Source organism: Mauremys mutica, chromosome 6 (assembly GCF_020497125.1).
Source record: "Mauremys mutica isolate MM-2020 ecotype Southern chromosome 6, ASM2049712v1, whole genome shotgun sequence".
Taxonomy (NCBI): domain Eukaryota; kingdom Metazoa; phylum Chordata; order Testudines; family Geoemydidae; genus Mauremys; species Mauremys mutica.
In genome coordinates this window covers 95,649,899-95,672,161 of record NC_059077.1, presented here as the reverse complement: position 1 = coordinate 95,672,161, position 22,263 = coordinate 95,649,899, and the positions used below count along the sequence as shown (strand labels likewise).

General features: G+C 42.9%; 1 protein-coding gene across 2 annotated transcripts in view; it reads right to left on the bottom strand.

The window, feature by feature from the left end:
- Window positions 1-4,704: 4,704 nt before the first annotated feature.
- VPS13A (vacuolar protein sorting 13 homolog A) overlaps window positions 4,705-22,263 on the bottom strand; it is a 302,560-nt gene continuing 285,001 nt past the window's right edge. For both annotated transcript variants that reach the window (XM_045020500.1, XM_045020501.1), the window contains 2 exons: window positions 15,707-15,781; window positions 4,705-8,946 (listed from right to left, as the gene is read on the bottom strand). In XM_045020500.1, coding sequence (XP_044876435.1) covers window positions 8,896-8,946; window positions 15,707-15,781 — 126 coding nt within the window. In that variant the 3' untranslated portion in view covers window positions 4,705-8,895. The remainder of the gene's footprint in view (window positions 8,947-15,706; window positions 15,782-22,263) is intronic.

Here is a 22,263-nt window from a genome sequence, read left to right as displayed (position 1 = left end):
TAGAATGCCAAAGCCCTGGAAGGAAGCAATCAATCCATGGGACAGCCACCTATAGACTTCTAAGAAAACCTTAGTCCAGTTCATGTTTATTGGAACAACTTACCTGGGGATGTAGTAGATTCTCCATCACTTAAATTTTTAATTCAAGATTGGATGTCTTTCCAAAAAAGATGCTGTAGCTCAACCAGAAGTTATAAGCTAGCTGCAGGAATACCAGATGATCACAATGGTCCCTTCTGGCTTTAAAATCTATAAATTCTACAGGAATTGTTTTCCTATCTCACATATGCTACAAGCCATCACAAGAAGTGGGAAGGCAGCTATAAAGCTGCTGTTAGCCAAGAGCTACAATTCTGCATACCAAGTTTAGCGACTGTAATTGTTACAGGATTCTTTGCACAAGCTAGTCTCCATCTCATCGACATAACTTTTGTCAAAAATAGCATTTGCTTTCCAGTAATGCTAAGTAAGTCAAAATAGTCCAGGTGAACCAGCAAGGAAAGGAATGCAGACTTTATATTTTACTGAGTAGTGCCTCAGCAGCATTTGCCTGTAACTTGTTCACTTTCCAGTAAAAGAGGATACTTGAGTATTTTTAGACATCAGATTCCTACTGGCAAAAACTTCAAATGGGGGCAATGCTCCAAAAGAGGAAGTTTGAGAGTTGGCAAATCTGCAACTTCTCCCTTTGTCCCAAAAATTTGAGTAGAACATGTTTGATATAGATTTTGGATTATTTGCCCAGATTTAATTAGAGAATCCTAGAAAATAATCTTCAAAACTTCACCAGTACATATATATATATAATGCTGTCCCAGCAGCACTAGTATTTTAGCTATTTAGCACTTCTATGGCTTCTTGTATCACACAAAGCCTCCCACAATCAAAGAAAGCAGAGTCCTCAGTGTGAAGTTCACAGGCCAACTACCACTATTAGCTATCCCTAATATCCACGTGCTGCTCTTTACTGGCTTGTGCCACAAAGCCAGGCTTCTGTCCCAAACTCTGCCCGTGTACCTCTCAGGCCATCAGCATAAATCAGGCTGCTGGATGACCTCCATCAGTACTTCTACTGGCCCCAACAAATCTCAGGCTCTGCATTTAAAAAATAATAATAATAATAAAAAAAATTAACACCTACCAAATTGTGCAATATTAGCAACAGATTTTTAAATATGTAACATGCTTAAGTGGCAAGAGGTGTTAGTGAGTTATTAGCTAATTAATTCAAATACTGAAATGCCAACATAACATTAAATACCAAACCATTTGACTCATGTAACCACTATGTGGAAAATGTGGCTTTGAGAGAGGATGAAGGTACATATAAATATATTATTTCTATATGTAGGCGTAACCATCTTTTGTAAAAATTTTATTTGTTTATTTGGACAATTGTCCTATACATGAAAAATGTAATGCCAAAAAATGAAACAAAGTGTCAGATAGTAGACTGTCAGAACTAGACTTTGCATTGTGCCTTTGAAGCAGTCACAAATATACAACTCTCTTCTTAGCAACAAACCCTATTTGCATTTTTCACCTACAACTATCACATTGAAAACTGAAGTTTAATTCGGTATATTTTTTCCAAAAAAGGAATTTTTTTTAAAGAAGATTTATCCTTCAATATTGGTGAATTAGGTTAGAGAAAATTGCAACATACTAAGAGTATCCTCTGATTTGCCTCTTTCCCTTTGTCCCATTATGGTATGCAGACTCTGGAGACAATCAGCGCCTCACCTCAGCCCAGTTCCTAAGTGTCCTCTCCATTAAATTTTTCAATTTATCAGAAGGGGAGAGAATGTTGTGCTCCAGCCTGTAGTTTAACAATGGCCAAGTGTCAATCTTGTTGAACAGCATGAAGCGTGCACTACAGCTCTGAACGTGTCATCCAATATTACTAGAACAATCTGTTTTTTAGAAATAATCTGATTTGTGGAAGCTTGGGACACTCAGTTATAAGAACTTTTTCGCTTACAGAGCCCTGTTGGGCGCAACTTCCAATAACTTGAAGTCATAGGAAGTCATACATTTTTGTGCAAAGACCTCATGTTCAAACGCCAAGTGCGTCTCATTAATTTCTGCAACCATGTGTGATCTTACAATGTCTCAAAGTGTAACAGCAATTCATTTGCTGCTGTGTTCAATTCTGGAAACACCGCAGTCAGGGATAGTGGTAAGATTTTTGTACAACCGTTTCTGACAACACTTTACAACATTCTGTTGTGTGACAAGAATACAGGGATCATTGTAACTCAGTGAAGTTGGTGAGAAACACCACAAAATTATTTGTAATTATTGCTGTAAGCCTTAACTTCCTTCATATGTGCTTTTTATGTTGTGGTATATCAACTAACACAATTGTAATAAATAGGTCAAAGTAAAACACTGACACATGCCTGAAATAAATGTACATAGGAAAAAAGGGTTACTTACCTTTAAATGAAGTTTGCTTACCTGTAAAAGGAGGTCTTCAAGATGGTTCTGCATATTTCTTTGTGGCACCCCTCCCCTTAGCATCACCAATGTTCTGAGGGAGGAGCTATACAGAGATGGATAACCTTCATTTCTTTGAGTGGCTCTGTATATTCCTACTTATGGGACAGACAGATAAGCAGTGCTAAACTAACCTGGAGGCAGAAACAAAGTCCTTGTTGAGTAGAGACTGAAGCACTGCCTTGATAAAACCAGTGGCCCCCATGGAGGCCAAGTCCAGAGTATAAGGCTCAGTGAAGGTGTCCACCAAAGCCCAGGTTGCAGCCCTGCTAATTTCAGCAACTAGCACCTGCTGAAGACAAATGAAGGAAGTAGCTGCAGCTCATGTGGTTGAGTTGCAGCAGATACAAGAACTTTTGCGAATGTGTAACATGCAGCAATACACACAGTTTAATCTACAAATAAATAGTTTAGGAAGAGACTGTACAACCCATCTGGTAATTAGCATAAGATACGGACAGTCTAGACAATTTACAAAAACTCTTAGTTCTATCCAAATAGGGAAGAGCCCTTCTGGCAAGCAAAGTATAAAACAAATTCCCCACTTATTAGTGTGTGGTTTAGGGGGAAAAACAGCAAATTAATTGTCTGGTTAATGTGAAAAATCAGACACTACCTTAGGTAAGAAACTGGGATCAGGCCTGAGACCTACCTTGTCCTTATGAATAGGTGGATCAGATATAAGTTCATTCACTCTCCTGGCCAGTGTGATGGCGATAACGAAGACTGTTTTGATAGATAAATGATAGAGTGAACAGGCAGCCAAGTGTTAAATGACGTCCTTCGCTTTCTTAAAATTGACTGGTCATCAGTAATGTCTGTCTGTTTTGAAGGTGCATCTACTATGTCCCTTGTAGCAAACAGGTCAATTGTCGGGATGACCAGGTTGTGAAGATGACCAGAAGGACATTTGCCTTCAGGGACCACTCATGATTCAGGGGAAAATACCTGCTGAGATGGTCCACGAGATGATTCCGAACTCTGGGCAAGTGATTGGCTATCAGAGTAATGTTCTCCTCGATGCAGAACTGCCACAGCCTGATCACCTTTAGACAGAGCAATCTGGTGTATGCTCCCCCTTTGGTTGTTCACCTAGTACCTCGTGGTGGTATTGTCAGTAAATATGTGAACCACTGAGTCTCTGATACAGCCGCAAAATGTGTGACAGGCATTATATATGGCGCAAAGCTCCAGCGCATTGATATGGAGTGAGGCCTCCAGCTCTGACCACAGTCCCTGTACTTTTCCTTGGCGCAGCTGCCAGAGAATGGCTCCTCTGTTTCTTTGGAGAGGCGCCTGCTCTGGAATGTGAAGCGGCAGCACTTTGACCTAATGAGAGCCTAGGTACCAAAGCAGGCGCTGCTTCACGTGAAGGTCTGGAGCCACTTGGGTCTGTTTTGTGAACAATCTGCAGATTGCACAACAGTCTTTCACATGGGCCTGCCTGAGACAAAGCAAGCACCTCACATGGGAACCACTGTTGGGGTTCACTCCCCCACATGAAGAATAATGTTTAAACCATGGTGAGGGCATCACCAAGGAAAACTGAACTAAAGAACTAATACTAAAAGGTACTAACTATATACAACACCACAAAACTACACTAGTGAGAGGTTGTTAGGTTAAGACCACACAGAGCTCTAACTCCAGACACGGGAGGGGTAAGAAGGAACTGAGGGAGGGTTGGAGTGGTGCCGCCTTAAAGAGCCAGAGGAGGGGCTACAGCCATGAGGCATGAGCACTGCTCCTCTTTGGGTGCTGATAGGCAACATTTCTCCAGCTCCGGTGCACTGGGTGCGCAGACACCTAAGTGGAATGCACGGCTACATCTACTCAAAGAAGAAAGCCCAGCACTGAGGAGAAGAGAAAGAAGCTTGAGAGCAGCACTTCAGAGAATGGTCCCTGATGAGTATTTTTCTAAAAAAAAAAAAATAGCCTCAAAGATAAATGCTGAGAACACATGAGGTAAAGTAAAAAGAGGGTCTTCCCTGCTTACCAAAAACCATCAGAGATGTTTAAAAATGAAAATGGTGAATCGCTGCATTCTGTTGATCCCCCGGGGACAGATTTTTCAGTGGTTTGCTAGATGGGTGAGACATCTGGGATATTTTCTTATAGAACTGAACTGTCCTGGATAATAGGAAAAGTCAAACCTTTAATAAGAATTAACCCACACACATTGAGAAACTAGAAAAATGTAATTTTACTGGAAAAATATCTTTAATTATGGACTTATTGGTTGCTTGCTGAAAATACAATACAGCAGACTCACTTTCTTTTCTTTGCGCAATAGTGGTGGTATTATATATAAATCAATAATTAATGAAAAATAATCATCATTTTCTGGAGCTCAAATTCAAAGCAACAAGAAAGAGAAACATTCATTGCTGTTTAAAGAGAATATACCCGTTTCCTCTAAACTAACACCATACCAAGAAACAAACATACAGGTTTTAAAGTTAAAATTTTTAATAAATGTATTTATCTATAGCAGGCATAAATATTTGCATTGTGTGATTATATTGTCAGGTTGCAAACTATACAAGATTTAGCAATCATACAAAGATATGTGAACATTGTATTTATAAAAATCATCATTTAACATTAGCAGACTAAGTTCTTAGGAAAACTGCATGTTTACAGTTCAAGCTCAAGAACTTGGATGGACCAGAGTGCAACACTTAAGTTACTATTTTCATATACATGGACTCTCTTAGCCCATGTGTAAGAGAAACAAAGACCAGATAGAACCACAAAGTACTGCTCAAATGTGGAAATAGAAAATTTTGAACTGCTAACCAGCGCTAATTAATATACATATGTTTTTTATGAAAGGTTACAAAGAAGCATACACTACTACTATTATTTTTATAAAAGTATTAGAAAATAAGGAAAGGAATTTTAAAAAGTTCTTTATCCAGGACTTACGGCAACTTTTACATCTCACGTCTGATTCCTGATTCATTTAGAGGGAGAGAGACTACATGTATCATGAATGCATATTGTATACATATTGTATAGTTTTAATAAAAAAAATCCAGTTATAAATCTCAACTTTTTATCAAGGAAAACTTAAAACTCAGGGCTGCATGCCACTCTCAGATGCAAACAACTCACTTTGAAGATAACTAGAGTTGTGCTTGTATATCCAGACAGATAATTTGGCTTTAGTTGCTTATAGCCTAAAGGTTCTGTGTGGTAACACTTACGAAGTGGTGCAATTCTCCTCAATCATGGTAACAAAATCCACAAGACTACTGAAAATGGAAATCGTTAAACTATACAACTTAGGAAGAAAACATTCCAAGCTATATTCACATTTTTTAATATAATTTTTAACCTTAAGGCCTGGAAAAGACTTTATAGAGCCCTTAATTGTATGCAATACCGTAGTTGTGTAGAATGGATGTTGGATCTTTTGACATAAATATATTTCAATAATGTCTCTTGCATATTTTATGACTACAGTACGCCACTTTTTATAGGGCTTAGTCATTTGGACATAACATTACTATTAAAAAAAAACTATCAAATTTGTTGCTCTTAATTCCATGTTTTGGTTTGTCAATGATTATTACTAATACTATTATTTTGAATCAAGTAAACATAATGCTTTTTCTGAGACATCAAACTAGCTATTTTCTCAAAAGAAGAAAATTTATGTTCATACAGGGAAGATAATGTGCTTCAATAAATGTTTATAGTATACTTTACTATTTTAACACTACAGTAGACAAAATCAAAATGCAGACATTAAAATAGGTCTGAAATTTAATAAAATTTGTTAATAAAATTAATATATTCTTTTCCACTGAATACAGAATGGCTGAAGTGTAGCAATGCAATCAAGACTGATAGCAGGTGCAGTAATAGGAGTCTAGGAGAAAGGATGATATAGGGGGAATATGCAGTCTGTTGGTCAAGAAAGGAGCCCGAGAAAACCAGGGCAAGATAGGATCCTGGAAACTGGGAAAGCAGGAGGAAGTCTACAAATGCATTTTTCAAAATTCTGGAATAGATGGAATTGACACTCTTTCCAGATTCTTTTAAGCTCTCTGAGTAAGGATCTTTGCTGGTTTATATCAAAATAGTTTATAATTTAGAGAAATATAGCATAAAGAATGGAAAAAACTACAATCCATTAAAACAGGAGCTTGAGCACAGCTATACATAGTCTTTGAAGATCTAGTTTAAGAACTGGGCATTTGAAATAGAGAAAAATTTGAAGTACTCTAGGGACTTATTAGGTGATCAGGATGAAGACAGGATTTGCACAACATTATTTTATTGGCAGAGTACATCAGGAAAATAAAAGTTGGTGATAATCAAACCCATCAAACAAAAGAAAGCTCCAAATAGAGAGGAATGATTTCAAAATAAGAGAACAAAAAGGCTATACAAATGAGTATGTACAAAGAAGACATGAGTTGTGAGAGAGGCCAAAAGCAGAAATTCAAGGAGTGGATTTGTAGAAAATATAGGAAGAAAGAATGAAATGGTATTCAAAAGAGGATCATGATAAGGCTCTTGATCCAGTTGTATTGTATAAGTTTAGAAGTAGTAGTGGTAAAAAGCAGGGATTGAGAAAAGTTTGTATTATCTGGTATTCAGCTAAAGATATTACCAACAATCAAACAAGGCAATATAGTCACTATTATTTTGGTATGAATGTAACTTGAATAAATATTCTTGGTGCATGTTTCATGTTTTCTGTACTACAAAAGATAATACATGAGAGGAGTAACACACAATCATTGTCATAGTTTGGAACTTGTTTATATTCTTTTGATTCAATTTACATTCAATATAGCAAAGAATTAAATATTCTGGGGGAAATTACAATAATATTACAATATATTTTGTAACCAGCTGAAAGGTTAAACACCAAAGCAGGAAAGACTTGGTATACATGAAATGATTTGTAGTTTGGCAAGCCATTTACTTTAGCTTTTACAACAAAGCAACGTTCTGGATAGCTCAAACAGCACCAGCGATTTCAGGAGGATTAAATTCCCTATGCACATTCCAAACAGTGGTTTGGAAATAACATCTTGGCAGCAGATACTACATGCATCAGACCTTCCATAGTCTTCAAAATCTGGAGTAGACAATATATTCATATACCACTCTGCAGTTCCCCTTCACCTTTTCTGTCCACTAATCTATAGATTTTATTTTTCAAGTCATCCTCATATATTACTATCCACACATCCTAACAGCAAATTGACAAAACCCCTACCCAATATGACATCACAGCAGGCTTTTCTTTATTGAAGTCCAGCTGCCACTTATATTTATTCCAATTGGATATTAAACTTTTTTTAAAAATCATTTTATTAGGTGAGTAAAGGCAAATGTGAGTTAAGTCAATATTACTTTTGTTAAATTATTTTAATATGAACATGATTAGTTGAGCAGTCTTCTAAAATTTATTAGTTTGTTTTGCATGCAATACTATGTAACCCTAGGAATACTCTTGCATTGAACAGTACTCTTAAAACCTCAGGATATTCTTCATTATGCAAGTATTCCAACTCCACTCATATAGTTAAAATAAGGTCTGACTACTCACAGCATAATTCCAAAGATTTATTTGTTTCTCCTCTCCCCAGATTATCACTTCCTTTGGTAAACTGACCTGTTCTTTTTTATGAATGGCAATGTGTGTGTCATGGGGATCTGAAGCTTTTGCTAAATCTGAGTGGCATATAAAAGAATTTACTATATTTTAAGTTTATCATGAACTGTTCATTTATATAAAAAAATAAAGGAAATAATTCCATGATATTTATCGATAAAGCCCCCCTCTAAGATTAAATATCTGAGTTAGACATTTCTGGTCAGCAGTCATTCTGAATTTTCTTCAATCTGTCGGAGTAAGTCTGCCTGACCTCTGATGAGTTCATTTGAATTTCAATATAATATAGTGGCTGACATCTATGTGAAAACTGATGGGAGAACTAGAGTCTGAGTACTGATCACCACATCAAGATGTGCTCCATCTAAAATCACACAGATTATTCTCGAGCTCAGTTTCTGTAGCAGACATGAAAGAATCAGACATAAGACAACTGCATGTTTATACTGTATTTGTAAGGAATCAGGTATCTAGATTTAGGTGTCTATAATTTCATAAGTAAAAAACCCGGCAAGCCAAAAGTTGGTAGAATTTTTTTTTTAAATCACCAGACTATTTTACCTGACTGACTGATTACTCAATTAAAATTTGATTATGATTATATATTATACAGGCAGAATGAGGCTATTACAAACTCTCTCTCTTTTTTTTTTTTTTTTTCTGATAATCAAACAGTTTCATATGTTAAACAGCAATTAAAATGCAATAGCCAGAACTGTGCATTCCATGTTCTCTGTGTCTTGGAACTTCTCCAGTGATTACAACTTTGGATGACTTTCTCTCACTTCTTCCAGTTTAGAAAGGATCCACTGTGGGAGTTAAGAGAGAAAAAAAGTTCCTTTAGTAAAAAGTGTGCCATACAGTAGAAAATTTGGCTGGGATGGCCAGACATGTCACCACTTAATACTTGGTCCTAATCAAATCTTAACATTATGCAAAGTTCATAATCTACAATAGTATTTCTCTGCCTTTCCTGTCTTTATACTGTCATTTGACATTCAAATCCAATCTCCCACATGACAACATATGGGACTACTGCTAAGCCATCTGGCTAGGCTAAGATTCCAATTTCTTAATCTGCAGTTAGGGTTGCCACCAGTCTGTTTTTCACCTGGACAGTCCAGTTTTTGGTTTCTGCATTTGGGTGCCATATATGAACAATAACATTTTAGAAAAGTAATAATTACTATTGTGTTGCATATATCCTGGAGAGATATTATTATTCATTTATATTATCCAAGCATTCTAGGCAAGTCACAGAACAGAGACTGACATGGTCCCTGCCACTAAACAATTATAATTAAATTTTAGAGGTGACAAAGAATGAAGATGACAGAGTTGGCAGAGGGTGGAACCAGCAAAATTGAGTCTTGCTGCAATATGATCATATTGTTAGTCAGTTTAGGCACAAACATGTTGGTTCTGTTAAGGTTTGGTTTTTTTAAAATGTATTTAAAATTAGGAAAATAAATATACTAGTAAGTCAATGAACACAGTGTGGATAAATTAGTTTTCAGAAGGGATTTAAATAAGAGGATATTGGCACGGCAGATCGGAGTGGGAAAGGCATTCCCTGTATCACGGTGAGTATGAAAGAAAAAAGCTAAAGTCTCCTGGAAGAAAGAAACAAACAGTGTATCAAAGCTGATAAGAGGCCAGGTTTGATAAATAAATAGGACTGGAGTTATGTACTGCTCTGTGCCTCAGTTTCCCCATCTGTAAATTGAAGACACTCAAATTCCAAGGCCATAAGGCATCATTGCGATCATCTAGTCTGACTTCCTGTATGACATAGACCATAGAACTTCCCCAAAATAATTCCTAGAGCCTATATTTCTGAAAAACATCCAGTCTTGATTTAAAAAATATCATTGATGGAGCATCCACCATGATCCTGGGTAACTGGTTCCAATAGTTAACTACTCTCACTGTTAAAAATATACATCTTTTTTCCTGTCTGAATTTGGCTAGCTTCAACTTCCAGTCCCTACACAGTTCTATGTTATGAAGAACCCATATATTAAATATTTGTTCCCCATATAGGTAACTTAACCATCCCCTTTTTACCTAAATAGATTGAGCTCCTTGAGTTTATCGCTATAAGGCAAGTTTTCTAATCCTTTAATCATTGCTCATGGCTCTTCTCTGAACCCTCTCCAATTTTTCAACATCCTTCATGAATTGTGGACATAGCATTCCAGCAACAGTCACGCCATACTGGCCTCTTTTGTAAAGTGATTTTAGATCCACTGATGAAAAAGTACTATTTAAGAGCTAGTTATTACCATTATGTAGGCCCTTAAAGGTGAGACTAAGTATTTTAAATTTAATTCAATAGAGAAGATGAAGAGAGAGCTTAAAGTCAGTAGGTGATGTGATCAGACTGATGGGCTAAGAAGATCTAGCCTGTTTTACTTAATTTTAGATTGGCAAGTATTGAGAAATAGCTCCAATGGAGGATATTAGAAAAGAAATGAACAAACAAAATTCTGGTTAATTTAATTGTGTGTCTGAGAGAGGTTATTTACCAGTAACTGTTGTTCTTTGGGAATTGCCTCTGTGGATTCATACTTGTGGAATCTGATGCCCTAGCACAGAGCTGCAGTGTCTACTGGGGAGACACACAAGAAACCTTGTGTGGAAGTGATGTCTCTCTCTCCTACTGTATATAGGGGAATGTGCACACACACACGTCTCAGTTTCTTCTCCCTAACCACAGAGTCCTGATGTTATATAGAACTCTAAGGTAGAGGCAGTGGTGGTGGGGTGTGTGTGTGTGTGTGGTTTAACATAAATACACAAAGGCAACTCCCAAAGAAGAACAGTTACTGGCAAGTAACTTCTCTTTCTTAAAGGGATTCTGTGTACTCCCACTTGTGGGAGTTTACAAGCAGTGCCTCATCTGGAGGATAGTAAGCAAAGATTTCTAAGATAAATATTAACTGTAGCACTGCCTCATACCCCAAACTGGGCATCAGACTGTGATACTAAATCTAGTGAGTAGTGTCTGGTACAAGTCTGCACTGACCTCTAAGTTTCTGCTTTGTATATCTATCTTTGGGGAACTTGTCTAAGGGACTGATGGTGTGGTGGCTTTCATGAAGTGGGTCTTTAAAGCAGATGGTACTGGTTTCCCAAGTAAGATGTAACATATTAGACAGCAGGTTGTCCTCCACACTGCAAGGTGGAATGTCTCTGAGTTGGGGTGAAGAATCCTCCCTTACTTTTGAGACATCCCGTCTGGAAACAAAGACAGCTATAAGAGATCTGGATATCAGTACTGAGGAGGCCACCCTAGGGCTATTAGTATGTTTGTTCTGCTCAAAGTGATCAGAGAGGAATAATGTCACCTACAGTGAGCATCTTGAACTTGAATGTTCATATGTAGAGTAGGGCAGTTTTTCCGCCCTGCAAAGTTGAGATGTCACATTTTTCCCCATCCCAAAACAGTATGAAAAGTCAATCTCAAATTATCATAACTTTTCAGTGTAAATTAACTACAATTTCAAGATTAAATCCTTTTGAATAAAAAATGAGAATTTGTTATAAAAATGTCAAAATGGGATGTTCTGACAAACTTTTTTCCAAAAATGGTTTTCAAATGAAGAGAGCCGTTGAAATCCTCTCTAAATTTTGTTTTCAACGAATCAACATTTTCTGTTGAAAAAATATTTCTTTGGAAAACTCCTGTTTAAGTCTAGGTGACTTCATGTGCAGCTTTCAACCCACATTATCAAAACTGCTGTTTAGAAACCAGTGTGGAGGGCTGCAAGGACATGCATTGAGGAATACTGCTCCTATAGTGCAGAAGTCAGTTACCAATAGGTTTAGGAAATGGCTGATATTGCCTCTGGGACTGCATCCCTTGGTGTTGTGAAGGAGCCTGACTTTGAGACATAATACTGGGTAGGAAGACTTCATCTAACTCAAGGAAAAAACACGTGTAAATTTCAAGGAGCGGGCAGCAGCCTTAGTGGCCCTTGGATGTTCTCAAGGGCCTCATCACTGAAAAATTACCGGTATGTATCAGAAGCAGGAGATCTGACATCATTGTTTCTGGCAGAAGAGTATTTGTCATTCTCTTCAATCATTCCTGAAACTGTCTCTGTCAGAGGTTAAACCGATGAAGCCACCCGATCTTCTGATCAGGTGTCATCTGTCTGTTCCTCCAAAGGGAACTTTTATGGTTCTCATGAAGAAGTCTCATCAAATATAGGGAGATCTTACAGAACTGAGGGATCTGGTGCCAGTATGTGACAGCAAGAGAGGCTGTATTGGTGTTGGGTGAGGTACAGGTGCTTGGGAGAATACACTGGAGCTGGCCTTGTAGTCTCCAGAGGGCTTACATGGAGTTCTTTATATAAGGTAACATGAGGAGCTAAAGAGGGCCCTTCCCTTTCCATGATGTCTGGATCTGAGGTGAGATGATGACCAGAGTCTCAAGGCAGAGTCAGAACTCATCTTTGAATGATACCCTGAAGCGGTTTCAGGTGAAATTTGGAGAAGTTGATGCAGGAACAGAGCCAAGCAGCAGAAATGCATGAGGTGGGATAGTGAGTAGCTTCAGTGGTGGATCCCAGGCAGGCATGGAGACTTCAAAGGTGTTATCAGGATCTGAACTGGTGAGAAGTCCAAGTTGGTTGTTGCCACGATGTGTGGCTCTGGAGGAGTGGGGAGAAAAGGTGACCGTGGTGCCATTTCTGTGTCTCAGAGGCCCCCATTGGTTGGAGAGTACAAGGAAGAAAAGGGCTGGCATTTCCTTTTTCTGTTGTTTTAACCTCTCTCATGATGAGATGTTTCCTCTTCTCCTTTGTTTTACCCTAAAAGATATCTGCATTGACTTGTGATGTCAAGGCATTGGCATCAGAGGATAGTTCTGAAATTGGTTCTGAGGGCATTGGTGCCAAATGAAGAGTACACACAGAAATAGCTGTGTTTCTGTGTTTTGCGAAGGCCACTGAGGACTTAATTAACAGTGCCAGTTTGGTCCGTGGTATTGCTTTTGATTTAGCCAGTGCTGGCGGTGCCAAGTAAGGGATTATTCCCAATATAAGGCCTAAGACCTATCTCGGGCCTAAGACAGAAGGTGGTGTTCAGGCTGGAGCAGCACAATGCATCTTGAGCTCTGTGTAAGAGTACCTTAGTACAGAGGCTCAGTACCTAGCCCCTTGAAGGCTGTAGGAATTGAGAAGCCAGCTGAGCCTGGAGCCCCAAGCAACTCTCCCTTCTAGTATGGGGAACGAAGGTGCAACAAACTACACACAAAGTTACCAAGACATAGAAGGCACTGGACATGGACCTTAGTCTCTGGTATGACCATCAGGCAGACGAGGAAGAAAACCTCTCGAAACCCTTACAGGGCTCGGGACTCACTCATCGTCCCCATGAGGGAACAAGAACAAGCTACAGGGTTCTCGCAACAATGTTTTTGGTGGCCTCAGAGTATGGCCACCAACTCTTGCTGGTGGCCACTCTGACAATTTTTCCTAAAATATTTAATTAACTTTAGGAAAAAACAAATGAATATGCACATATACGTGTCCAAATAATTGTCATTTATTTATGTAGGTTTTTTTTTTTTTTGCAGACTCAATAATAAGTTGTCTCCATTCTTAACTGGACCTAGACAGAATTGAAACACAAATAAGGTGTTCTGCACGTTCTTGTCTTTTGTTGTTTCTTTTGCTTTTTTAGTTGCATTTTTAAGACTTGCTGGCTAGTAAGTCTGCTGCTGCTGTGAAAAGTGATGCTTGTATATTAATATCACTTTGTACAGCCTCCCAGCTAGCTACTATGTCTGCTGTGAAAAGTGATATTAACACACAAATATTACTTTTCCCAGACAAGCCAGAGGACAAGTAAGTCCTGGATGGAGAGGTGGGTAGGGAGGCAACGGGGCTAGGGGCGATAGAGGGAATGGATGGGGGACTGCAGGAGGTAGCAGGGGCTGAAGCCTATTACTTACTTCTTGCACCCTGCACCCAGCAATGGACCCCAGGGCGGAGATGGAGACCTAAGCCCTGTGCCTGGAGCCTGCCGCTCACCACCCTAGGGCATCCAGCATTTGTGTCCCTGCAAAGGGGCAGAGCACAACCCCTGCTGGCCGCCTTGGGAGAGAGGCCACTGCTTTACCCCTCCGAGCCCAATCACCAGCCAAGAGGCTGTGGCCACAAGAAAAGCCCTGGTGGATGCATTTGAGAAACACTCTATACCACTCTACACAAACTAACCACAAGAAAAATAATAAGCTAGAATGAGAGAAGACCTAGTTTAGGGATATGAAAATGAGTTCTGTTCACTGTCTGTGGTGGGAGTGAAAGAATTAAGGCACACACACACAGTGATGACAACAAGCTCATGTGAGATCACTCATGCACTCAGTGAACATGGCTTTTTAAGATAGGGTACTCCTAATGTCGAGCTGTAAAACTATCTCACAACTGCGAATACGCAGAGGCACTAAAAGATTAATCTGCGGTTCAGGAAAATAGGAATGAATCACACTGACCAGAACCAGATAGAGAAGTTGTGCAAGTTTCCTCCACATGGATTTGGCAGTTTACCAGTATTTCAAATCTGACCTGCAAACCTTCTCTTCCACGTGTGTCTTGCTATTTAAACCAAACTAGTAGAATGGTTCTGTGATGCAAATAAATGCCCTCTAGGGACTGGGATGCATCCTCCAGTCTCATCTTCACTTTTCACCAAAGCTACACTGCATTTTGATTTCTATCAGTGAAAGACTAATACACTGAAACCCAGTATTTTAACTGGCTCTACTATATTAATTGTTGCTTACCACTCACACAGTCAAATCAATAATCTTACAGAAAATAAAGTCTTACATGGGCCCAAGCAAGGAGATATTTTGCATTAGATCTGTGCATTTTTGAAAACTAAATACTAACTAGTTTATTGTTCGTCTCTGTTTGTTTAGTAGCCATGCAGAATTATTGGATTCTGACCAAATAAAGCAGCTTCATTACAAATGTGTTCCCCAAAAAAGTTTACTGTAAAAACAACTATAAGTAATTGTGTGTAACGATGTGTAGGGGAGTTTTTTGTTGTGTGTTCTGAAATATTGTAATTCACTGCACAATAAATTAAAAAAATGCAACTACAAATTTTCTACCCCTGCCCACTAAGACTTCAACTATTTAAGCTATGAGCACTGTAATCTATTCATGGGGGAAGTTTCACATTTCAGAGTATCGATTATAACTGGAGGAATGTTGTTGTCACGATTGATAAGTTAATATTTGTAAAAGACTTTGATGATATGCATTATATGAAGGCTAAATATTATTTTTAGGATGTATTTATAAGGGGAAAGCCAACTTACTTTTCACAAAATAAGTTTACTCTCCAAAATGAGTAACAGCACTTATTTAATCATCTGACCTGAGAAAACATAGAAGCTGAACCTGCAGTCCTCAGGGTCGTTCCCCTCAATAAACATTAAGTATGGAACATTTCTTCCTTACCCTGTCAATGCTCCTATGAAGTCAGGCTTTTTAACAAAAGTATAGCAGAATTACTATAATTTAAATAGCAGTTGCTTGTATTTACCTTGGCGTCTTCTGGAGTCCTAAAATTAATTATTTTTCCAAACTCTTTGGCATGAAATACGGACTTAACTCGTTCCTACAAAACAAACAATTTTAAGTTAAGATATGACCTTAATTTTTCTAAAGTTAATGAATGTATAATGCTTTTATATGCTAATTGCTCTACAAAAGTGACCTTCAAAGTGCAGTCTACATAATAAACAACATTTTAATCAAAAAACTTACTTTACAACGTATCACTCTGTTTAATACACTGTAGATAACTTTAAAAATTTATATCTATAAAATAATCTACTCTATCTGGGAAAGGCAGGTTAATAAAAGCAAAATGTGATGTGCTAAATTTTCTGTGTAATAATGGTCTAAAGTAAACTACGTAAGAACCTATGTGTACTGGAGCTAAATTTAACTGTTTCTTGACAGTTCTCTCATGTATGGACACAATTTTTCATGTACAGACTCACTTTCATAGTGAATTCCATTTTAGGATCAATCCTTCTTCTTGGTTGCTGCTCCCTTTAGGAGCATAGTCCATGGGGAGGACATTACACTCCTATGACCCTTATTGTCAGACACTCAGCTGAATAAAAAAGGTATTCCTGAGTGAGTCCAAATCTTCTCCCAAATTCCAATTCTCTCAGACCCTTTGCCAAGTAACTCTTGTGCGAGGGGCTCTATGGAGGGTATTTGGACTTACCCAGATAATACCCTGATCTGGGAAGACAGCCTTTCCTGTTGTGTTCCAGGTGTTGAAGAGTAGTGACCCTCTTTTACTACAGTGTCTCCAGAGGAGTGTTAGCATGTGTAGCAGGGGGATGTAGGACCCCAAGAAGCTGTCAAGACTCTAAGGCAGGGGTCTCAAACTCAAATGACCCCGAGGGCCGCATGAGGACTAGTGCATTGGCCCGAGGGCCGCATCACTGACACGCCCCCTTGCTGCCCCTGGCCCCAACCCCAATCCACCCCTTCCATGAGGCCCCGCCCCTGCCCTGTCTCTTCTCCACCTCCTCCCCTAAGCGCGCGCAGTTTTAATAAATATATACACTCAGTAATGCACCTCACTCAAAGGACAAAACACGCACTTAGATTTACTGCCTAAGGCTCTAGGAGGGAGTTTGGGTGGGGGAGGGGGTCTGGATGCAGGCTCTGTGCTCGATGCAGGCTCCAGGCTGCGGCAGGGGGTGGGGGTGCAGGCTTTGGGACGGAGTTTGGGGATAGGAGGGAGTGCAGGGGTGAGGGCTGTGGGGCTGAGGGCGAGGGGTACATGATGCAGGAGGGGGCTCAGGGCTAGGGAAGAGGGTTGGGCTGTGGGGTGAGGGCTGTGGATGAGGGGTTCATGATGCGAGGGGGCTCAGGGCTAGGGAAGAGGGTTGGGCTGTGGGGTGAGGGCTGTGGATGAGGGGTTCATGATGTGAGGGGGCTCAGGGCTAGGGAAGAGGTTTGGAGTGTGGGGTGAGGGCTGTGGATGAGGGGTTCATGATGTGGGGGCGCTCAGGGCTGGGGCAGAGGATTAGGGTGTGGGGGGATGAGGGCTCTGGCTGGGGCTGAGGATTAGGGTGCAGGGGGATGAGGGGTTCATGATGTGGGGGTGCTCAGGGCTGGGGCTGAGGATTAGGGTGCGGGGGGAATGAGGGCTCTGGCTGGGGCTGAGGGTTTGGGGTTGGAGAGGCTCAGGGTAAGGGAAGCCTGCCTTGCCAGTACTGGCGGAGGGCAGGCACTAGGACCCTGCACCCTAATCCTCACCCCCAGCCAGAGCCCTCATCCCCCCACACCCTAATCCTCTGCCCCAGCCCTGAGCGCCCCCACATCATGAACCCCTCATTCCCCCGCACCCTAATCCTCTGCCCCAGCCCTGAGCGCTTCCCTTCCCACCCCCCCCAGCCCGGCCCCGGCGGGTCCCGCTTCCCTTCCCCCGGCCCGGCCCCGGCGGGTCCCGCTTCCCTCCCCGGCCCGGCCCGGCCCCGGCGGGTCCCGCTTTCCCCCCCCCTTACCCGAGCGCGTCTCCGGCGGTCCCGCTCAGAGCCGCGTGGTGAGGGGGCGGGGCTGGGAGCTCCACGCCGAGCGCAGCGCTCAGCCCAGAGCTCCCAGCCCCGCCCCCTCCACGCCGCTCGGATCGGGGCGGGGCTCAGGCGCTCGGACGGAGACTCGGCGCTCTATGCGCCGAGGCTCCAGGAGAGGGGCGGAGGCGGGAGCCTCCGCTTTTCTCTTGGGGGCCCCTGCGGGCCGCAGGGAAGAGCTCCGCGGGCCGCATGCGGCCCGCGGGCCGCATGTTTGAGACCCCTGCTCTAAGGCCTGGTCTACACTAGGACTTTAATTCGAATTTATCAGCGTTAATTCGAACTAACCGCTCAACCGTCCACACCAGGAAGCCATTTAATTCGAACTAGAGGGCTCTTTAGTTCGAATTTGGTACTCCACCCCGGCAGGTGGAGTAACGCTAAATTCGACATGGCTAGCTCGAATTAGGCTAGGTGTGGATGCTAATCGAACTTAGCAGCTCCGGGAGCTATCCCACAGTGCACCACTCTGTTGACGCTCTGGACAGCAGTCCGAGCTTGGATTCTCTGGCCAGCCACACAGGAAATGACCCGGGAAAATTTGAATTCATTTTCCTGTCTGGGCGGTTTGAATCTGACGTTCTGGTTGCACATCGGGGCGAGCTCCGCAGCACCTGCAACGATGCAGAGCTCTCCAGCAGAGGAGTCCGGGCAATCCCAGAATAGAAAGAGGTCCCCAGCATGGAGTGACCGGGAAGTCCAGGATCTGATCGCTGTGTGGGGCGAGGAGTCTGTGCTCTCGGAGCTGCGCTCCAACAAGCGGAACGCGAAGACCTTCGAGAAGGTCTCTAAAGCCATGAAAGAGAAAGGATACAGCCGGGATGCGATGCAGTGCCGCGTGAAAGTGAAGGACCTAAGACAAGGGTATCAAAAAGTCAGAGCGGCAAACGGACGCTCCGGAGCCCAGCCCCAGACATGCCGCTTCTACGAGGCACTGCATGACATTCTAGGTGGGTCTGCCACCACTGCCCCACCAGTGACGGTGGACTCCGAGGACGGAATAGTGTACTGGGACAGTTCCTCCTGCCTGTTCGCCGATGGGGAAGATGAGGAAGGGTCTTTTGAGGACGGCGCAGGCGACATCGAACCCACTCCCGCTTTCCCTGACAGCCAGGATCTCTTCATCACCCTCACAGAGATCCCCTACCAACCATCCCCGCCCGTTAACCCGGACTGGGAATCAGGGGAAGGATCAGGCGGTAAGTGCTACAAACAGGGAAACATTTATTTTTTTAAGAAACAGGGATATATATCAAAAATAGAAATACTATATAAAAAATAGAAAAAATAGAAATACTATACAAAAATTATACTATACTATACTATACAAAAAATTTTAAATATGAAACTATACAAACAGCAGGTCTACACATATAGGAGCTATACAAACAGCAGGTCTACACATACAGGAATGGAGCAATAGTCCTCTGGGGACAGTTCAAAAAAGCTCTCAGAGAGCAGCTGGAAAAGCCTCAGCAGGAGGTTCCTTGGTAGAGGTGCCTTGTTGGGTGCTCCGTTGAAGCACACTCTTCCACGCCAGGCCATCCTCAGGTAAAGGGGGACCATCGCCTCGACGAGCATGGCAGCGTATGGTCCTGGTCTGTGCAGGGCTTCTGTTAGCATCCGCTCTCTCTCAGTCCGCCTGACACGCCTCAGGGTGATGTCGTTGTGGAAGTGCTGCATCTAATTAGTGGAATTAGTGTACTGTTACTATTGTGAATGGTAGACTTTTACTTTGCATAAGAATGACCCTCGCTTAACAGAGTTTTACTTTGCATAAGAATGACCCTCGCTTAACAGAGTTTTACTTTGCATAAGAATGACCCTCGCTTAACAGCCACGTGTTGGAGGCCACAGAGGAAAAGCATACAGTGATCTTTCCCGTGCACTGGCGGGAGGGGCCGCAAAACGGTCATCTTTTCTGCTTTGCACATTGCCTCCAGCAGGAGAGCACAGCTAAGCACTAACTGATAAGCACTCTGTACTGTAAGGCTTACCAGGACTTTGTGCAAGAGGGATGCAGCTTGTGCACTATCCAGTGCAATGGCGCCGCCAATGACAGCGTATTCCGAAATCTCGGACTAGTTCTGAGATCTCATGAGACTTGGTTCCCTCTTTGGTCTTCTTAACTGAAACTGACTAGACTGTGTTTACTGTTGGCAAACATGTATTTGTTCAAGGAAATCACCTACTTTTTCGCATCACACAGCTTCGGCTCCTTCCCGGACTGCCCCGGCATCCCCCTCGCAGAGGCTGGCTCAGATTAGACGCCGAAAGAAAAAGACTAGGGACGACATGTTCCAGGAACTGATGGCCAGCTCCAGAGCGGAGGCGGCAGAGCAGAGACAGTCGAGGGAGAGCCTGTGTCAACGGGAGGATAGGTGGCGGCAGGAAGACCAGCAGGCGACTCAAACGCTGCTTGGTCTAATGAGGGAGCAAACGGACACGCTCCGGCGCCTTGTAGATGTTCTGCAAGACCGCAGGCAGGAGGAGAGAGCCCCCCTGCAGTGCATCTGCAACCGCCCTCCAACGCCAGGAAGTCCTGTCCCCCCCTCACCCAAAGTTACAAGAAGGAGGGGCGGTAGGGGCCCTGCACCGCAGCACACCGATAATATTCGAGACGCTGTAAATTTGTACAAGCTCTTTCCTTACAGCATCAACCAGTCCCAACTCCAAGTTCAAACCCCCCACTGTGTACTACATTACTAAAAGCGGTTTGGTGTTACTGACTGTTTCCGTCACGTTTCTGGTGTCAGAAGACTTTCTGTTGTTGTGTGTGTGTGGGGGGGGAATTGTAATTTCAGTGCATAGCCCACAGTGCCATGCTACAGACTTGGGTGCAGGGTCAACTGCAGGGCACACACAGACTGCAGTCACTAGGCACCAGGGACAGTCTGTGTGGTGTATGCTGCCCCGGGTCTTTCCTTGATGTGTATGCTTGTGCAGGGTCCTGGTGCCTGCCGTCCCCGAATGTAAAGGCAGGCTTCCCTTCACATGCACTTGGACCGTAGTCACGATCCTCCCCGGTGCCCTGAGCCCCAAAAAGAGACCTCATCCAGGGGCAGATACTCACCCTTCCCCCACACCTCTCACCCCTTCCAACGCCCAAACCCACAGCCGTCATGTTAACCCCTATCCAAAGACGGCACCCCTCGCCCCTTCCTGCAAACCCACCCATCAGTGCACACCTTTCCCAGCACAGAATGCTTCCATGTTTCAACCAGGAAACAGAAATGCAAAGTCAACGAAAGATTTATTATTAATTACTAAAACATGTCCTTAGTTTTAAAACGTCCTTCGGAACTGGGGGAAACTTGGTTTATGATCAGGCTCTCTTAAAATCAAGTGGACAGTCACAGGTTACCCTGCTCTGCGAGGAAACTCGCTTTCAAAGCCTCCCTGATGCATATCGCTTCCCGCTGGGATATTCTCTCAGCACGGGTGTCTGGCTGATCGTAAACAGCAGCCAGGCGATTTGCCTCAACCTCCCAAGCGGCCAAAAAGGTCTCGCCCTTGCTCTCACAGAGATTGTGGAGCACACAGCAAGCAGCAATAACTACGGGGATATTCTTTTCGCTGATGTCCGAGCGAGCGAGTAAGCTCCGCCATCTCCCCTTGAGACGTCCGAAAGCACACTCCACCACCATTCTGCACTTGCTCAGCCGGTAGTTGAAGAGTTCCTTCTCTCTGTCCAGGGCGCCTGTATAGGGCTTCATGAGCCAGGGCATTAGCGGGTAGGCTGGGTCCCCGAGGATCACTGTAGGCATCTGCACATCCCAAACCGTTATTTTGTGGTCCGGGAAGAAAGTTCCTGCCTGGAGGCGTCTAAAGAGACCAGAGCTCCTGAACACACGCGCGTCATGAACCTTGCCCGCCCACCTGACGTTGATGTTGGTAAAACGTCCCCTATGGTCCACCAGTCCTTGCAGCACCATGGAAAAGTAGCCCTTTCGGTTAATGTACTCGCTGGCCTGGTGGGCTGGTGCCAGGATAGGGATGTGAGTCCCATCTATAGCCCCACCGCAGTTTGGGAATCCCATCGCGGCGAAGCCATCTATGATGACCTGAACGTTTCCCAGGTTCACTACCTTTGAGAGTAGTTGCTCAACGATTGCATGGGCTACTTCAATCACAGCAACCCCCACGGTAGATTTGCCCACGCCAAAGTGGTTCGCTACTGACCGGTAGCTGTCTGGCGTGGCAAGTTTCCAGAGGGCTATGGCCACTCGCTTCTGCACAGTCAGGGCTGCTCGCATCCGGGTGTCCTGGCGCTTCAGGGCAGGGGACAGCAAGTCACAGAGTTCAAGGAAAGTACGCTTACGCATCCTGAAGTTTCGCAGCCACTGTGATTCGTCCCAGACCTGCAGCACTATGCGGTCCCACCACTCCGTGCTTGTTTCCCGGGCCCAGAATCGCCGTTCCACACCATGAACTTGACCCATTGCCACCATGATCTCCACGGCGCGGCGTACCCTGCTTTGTGAGAGGCCTGCGCCACTCT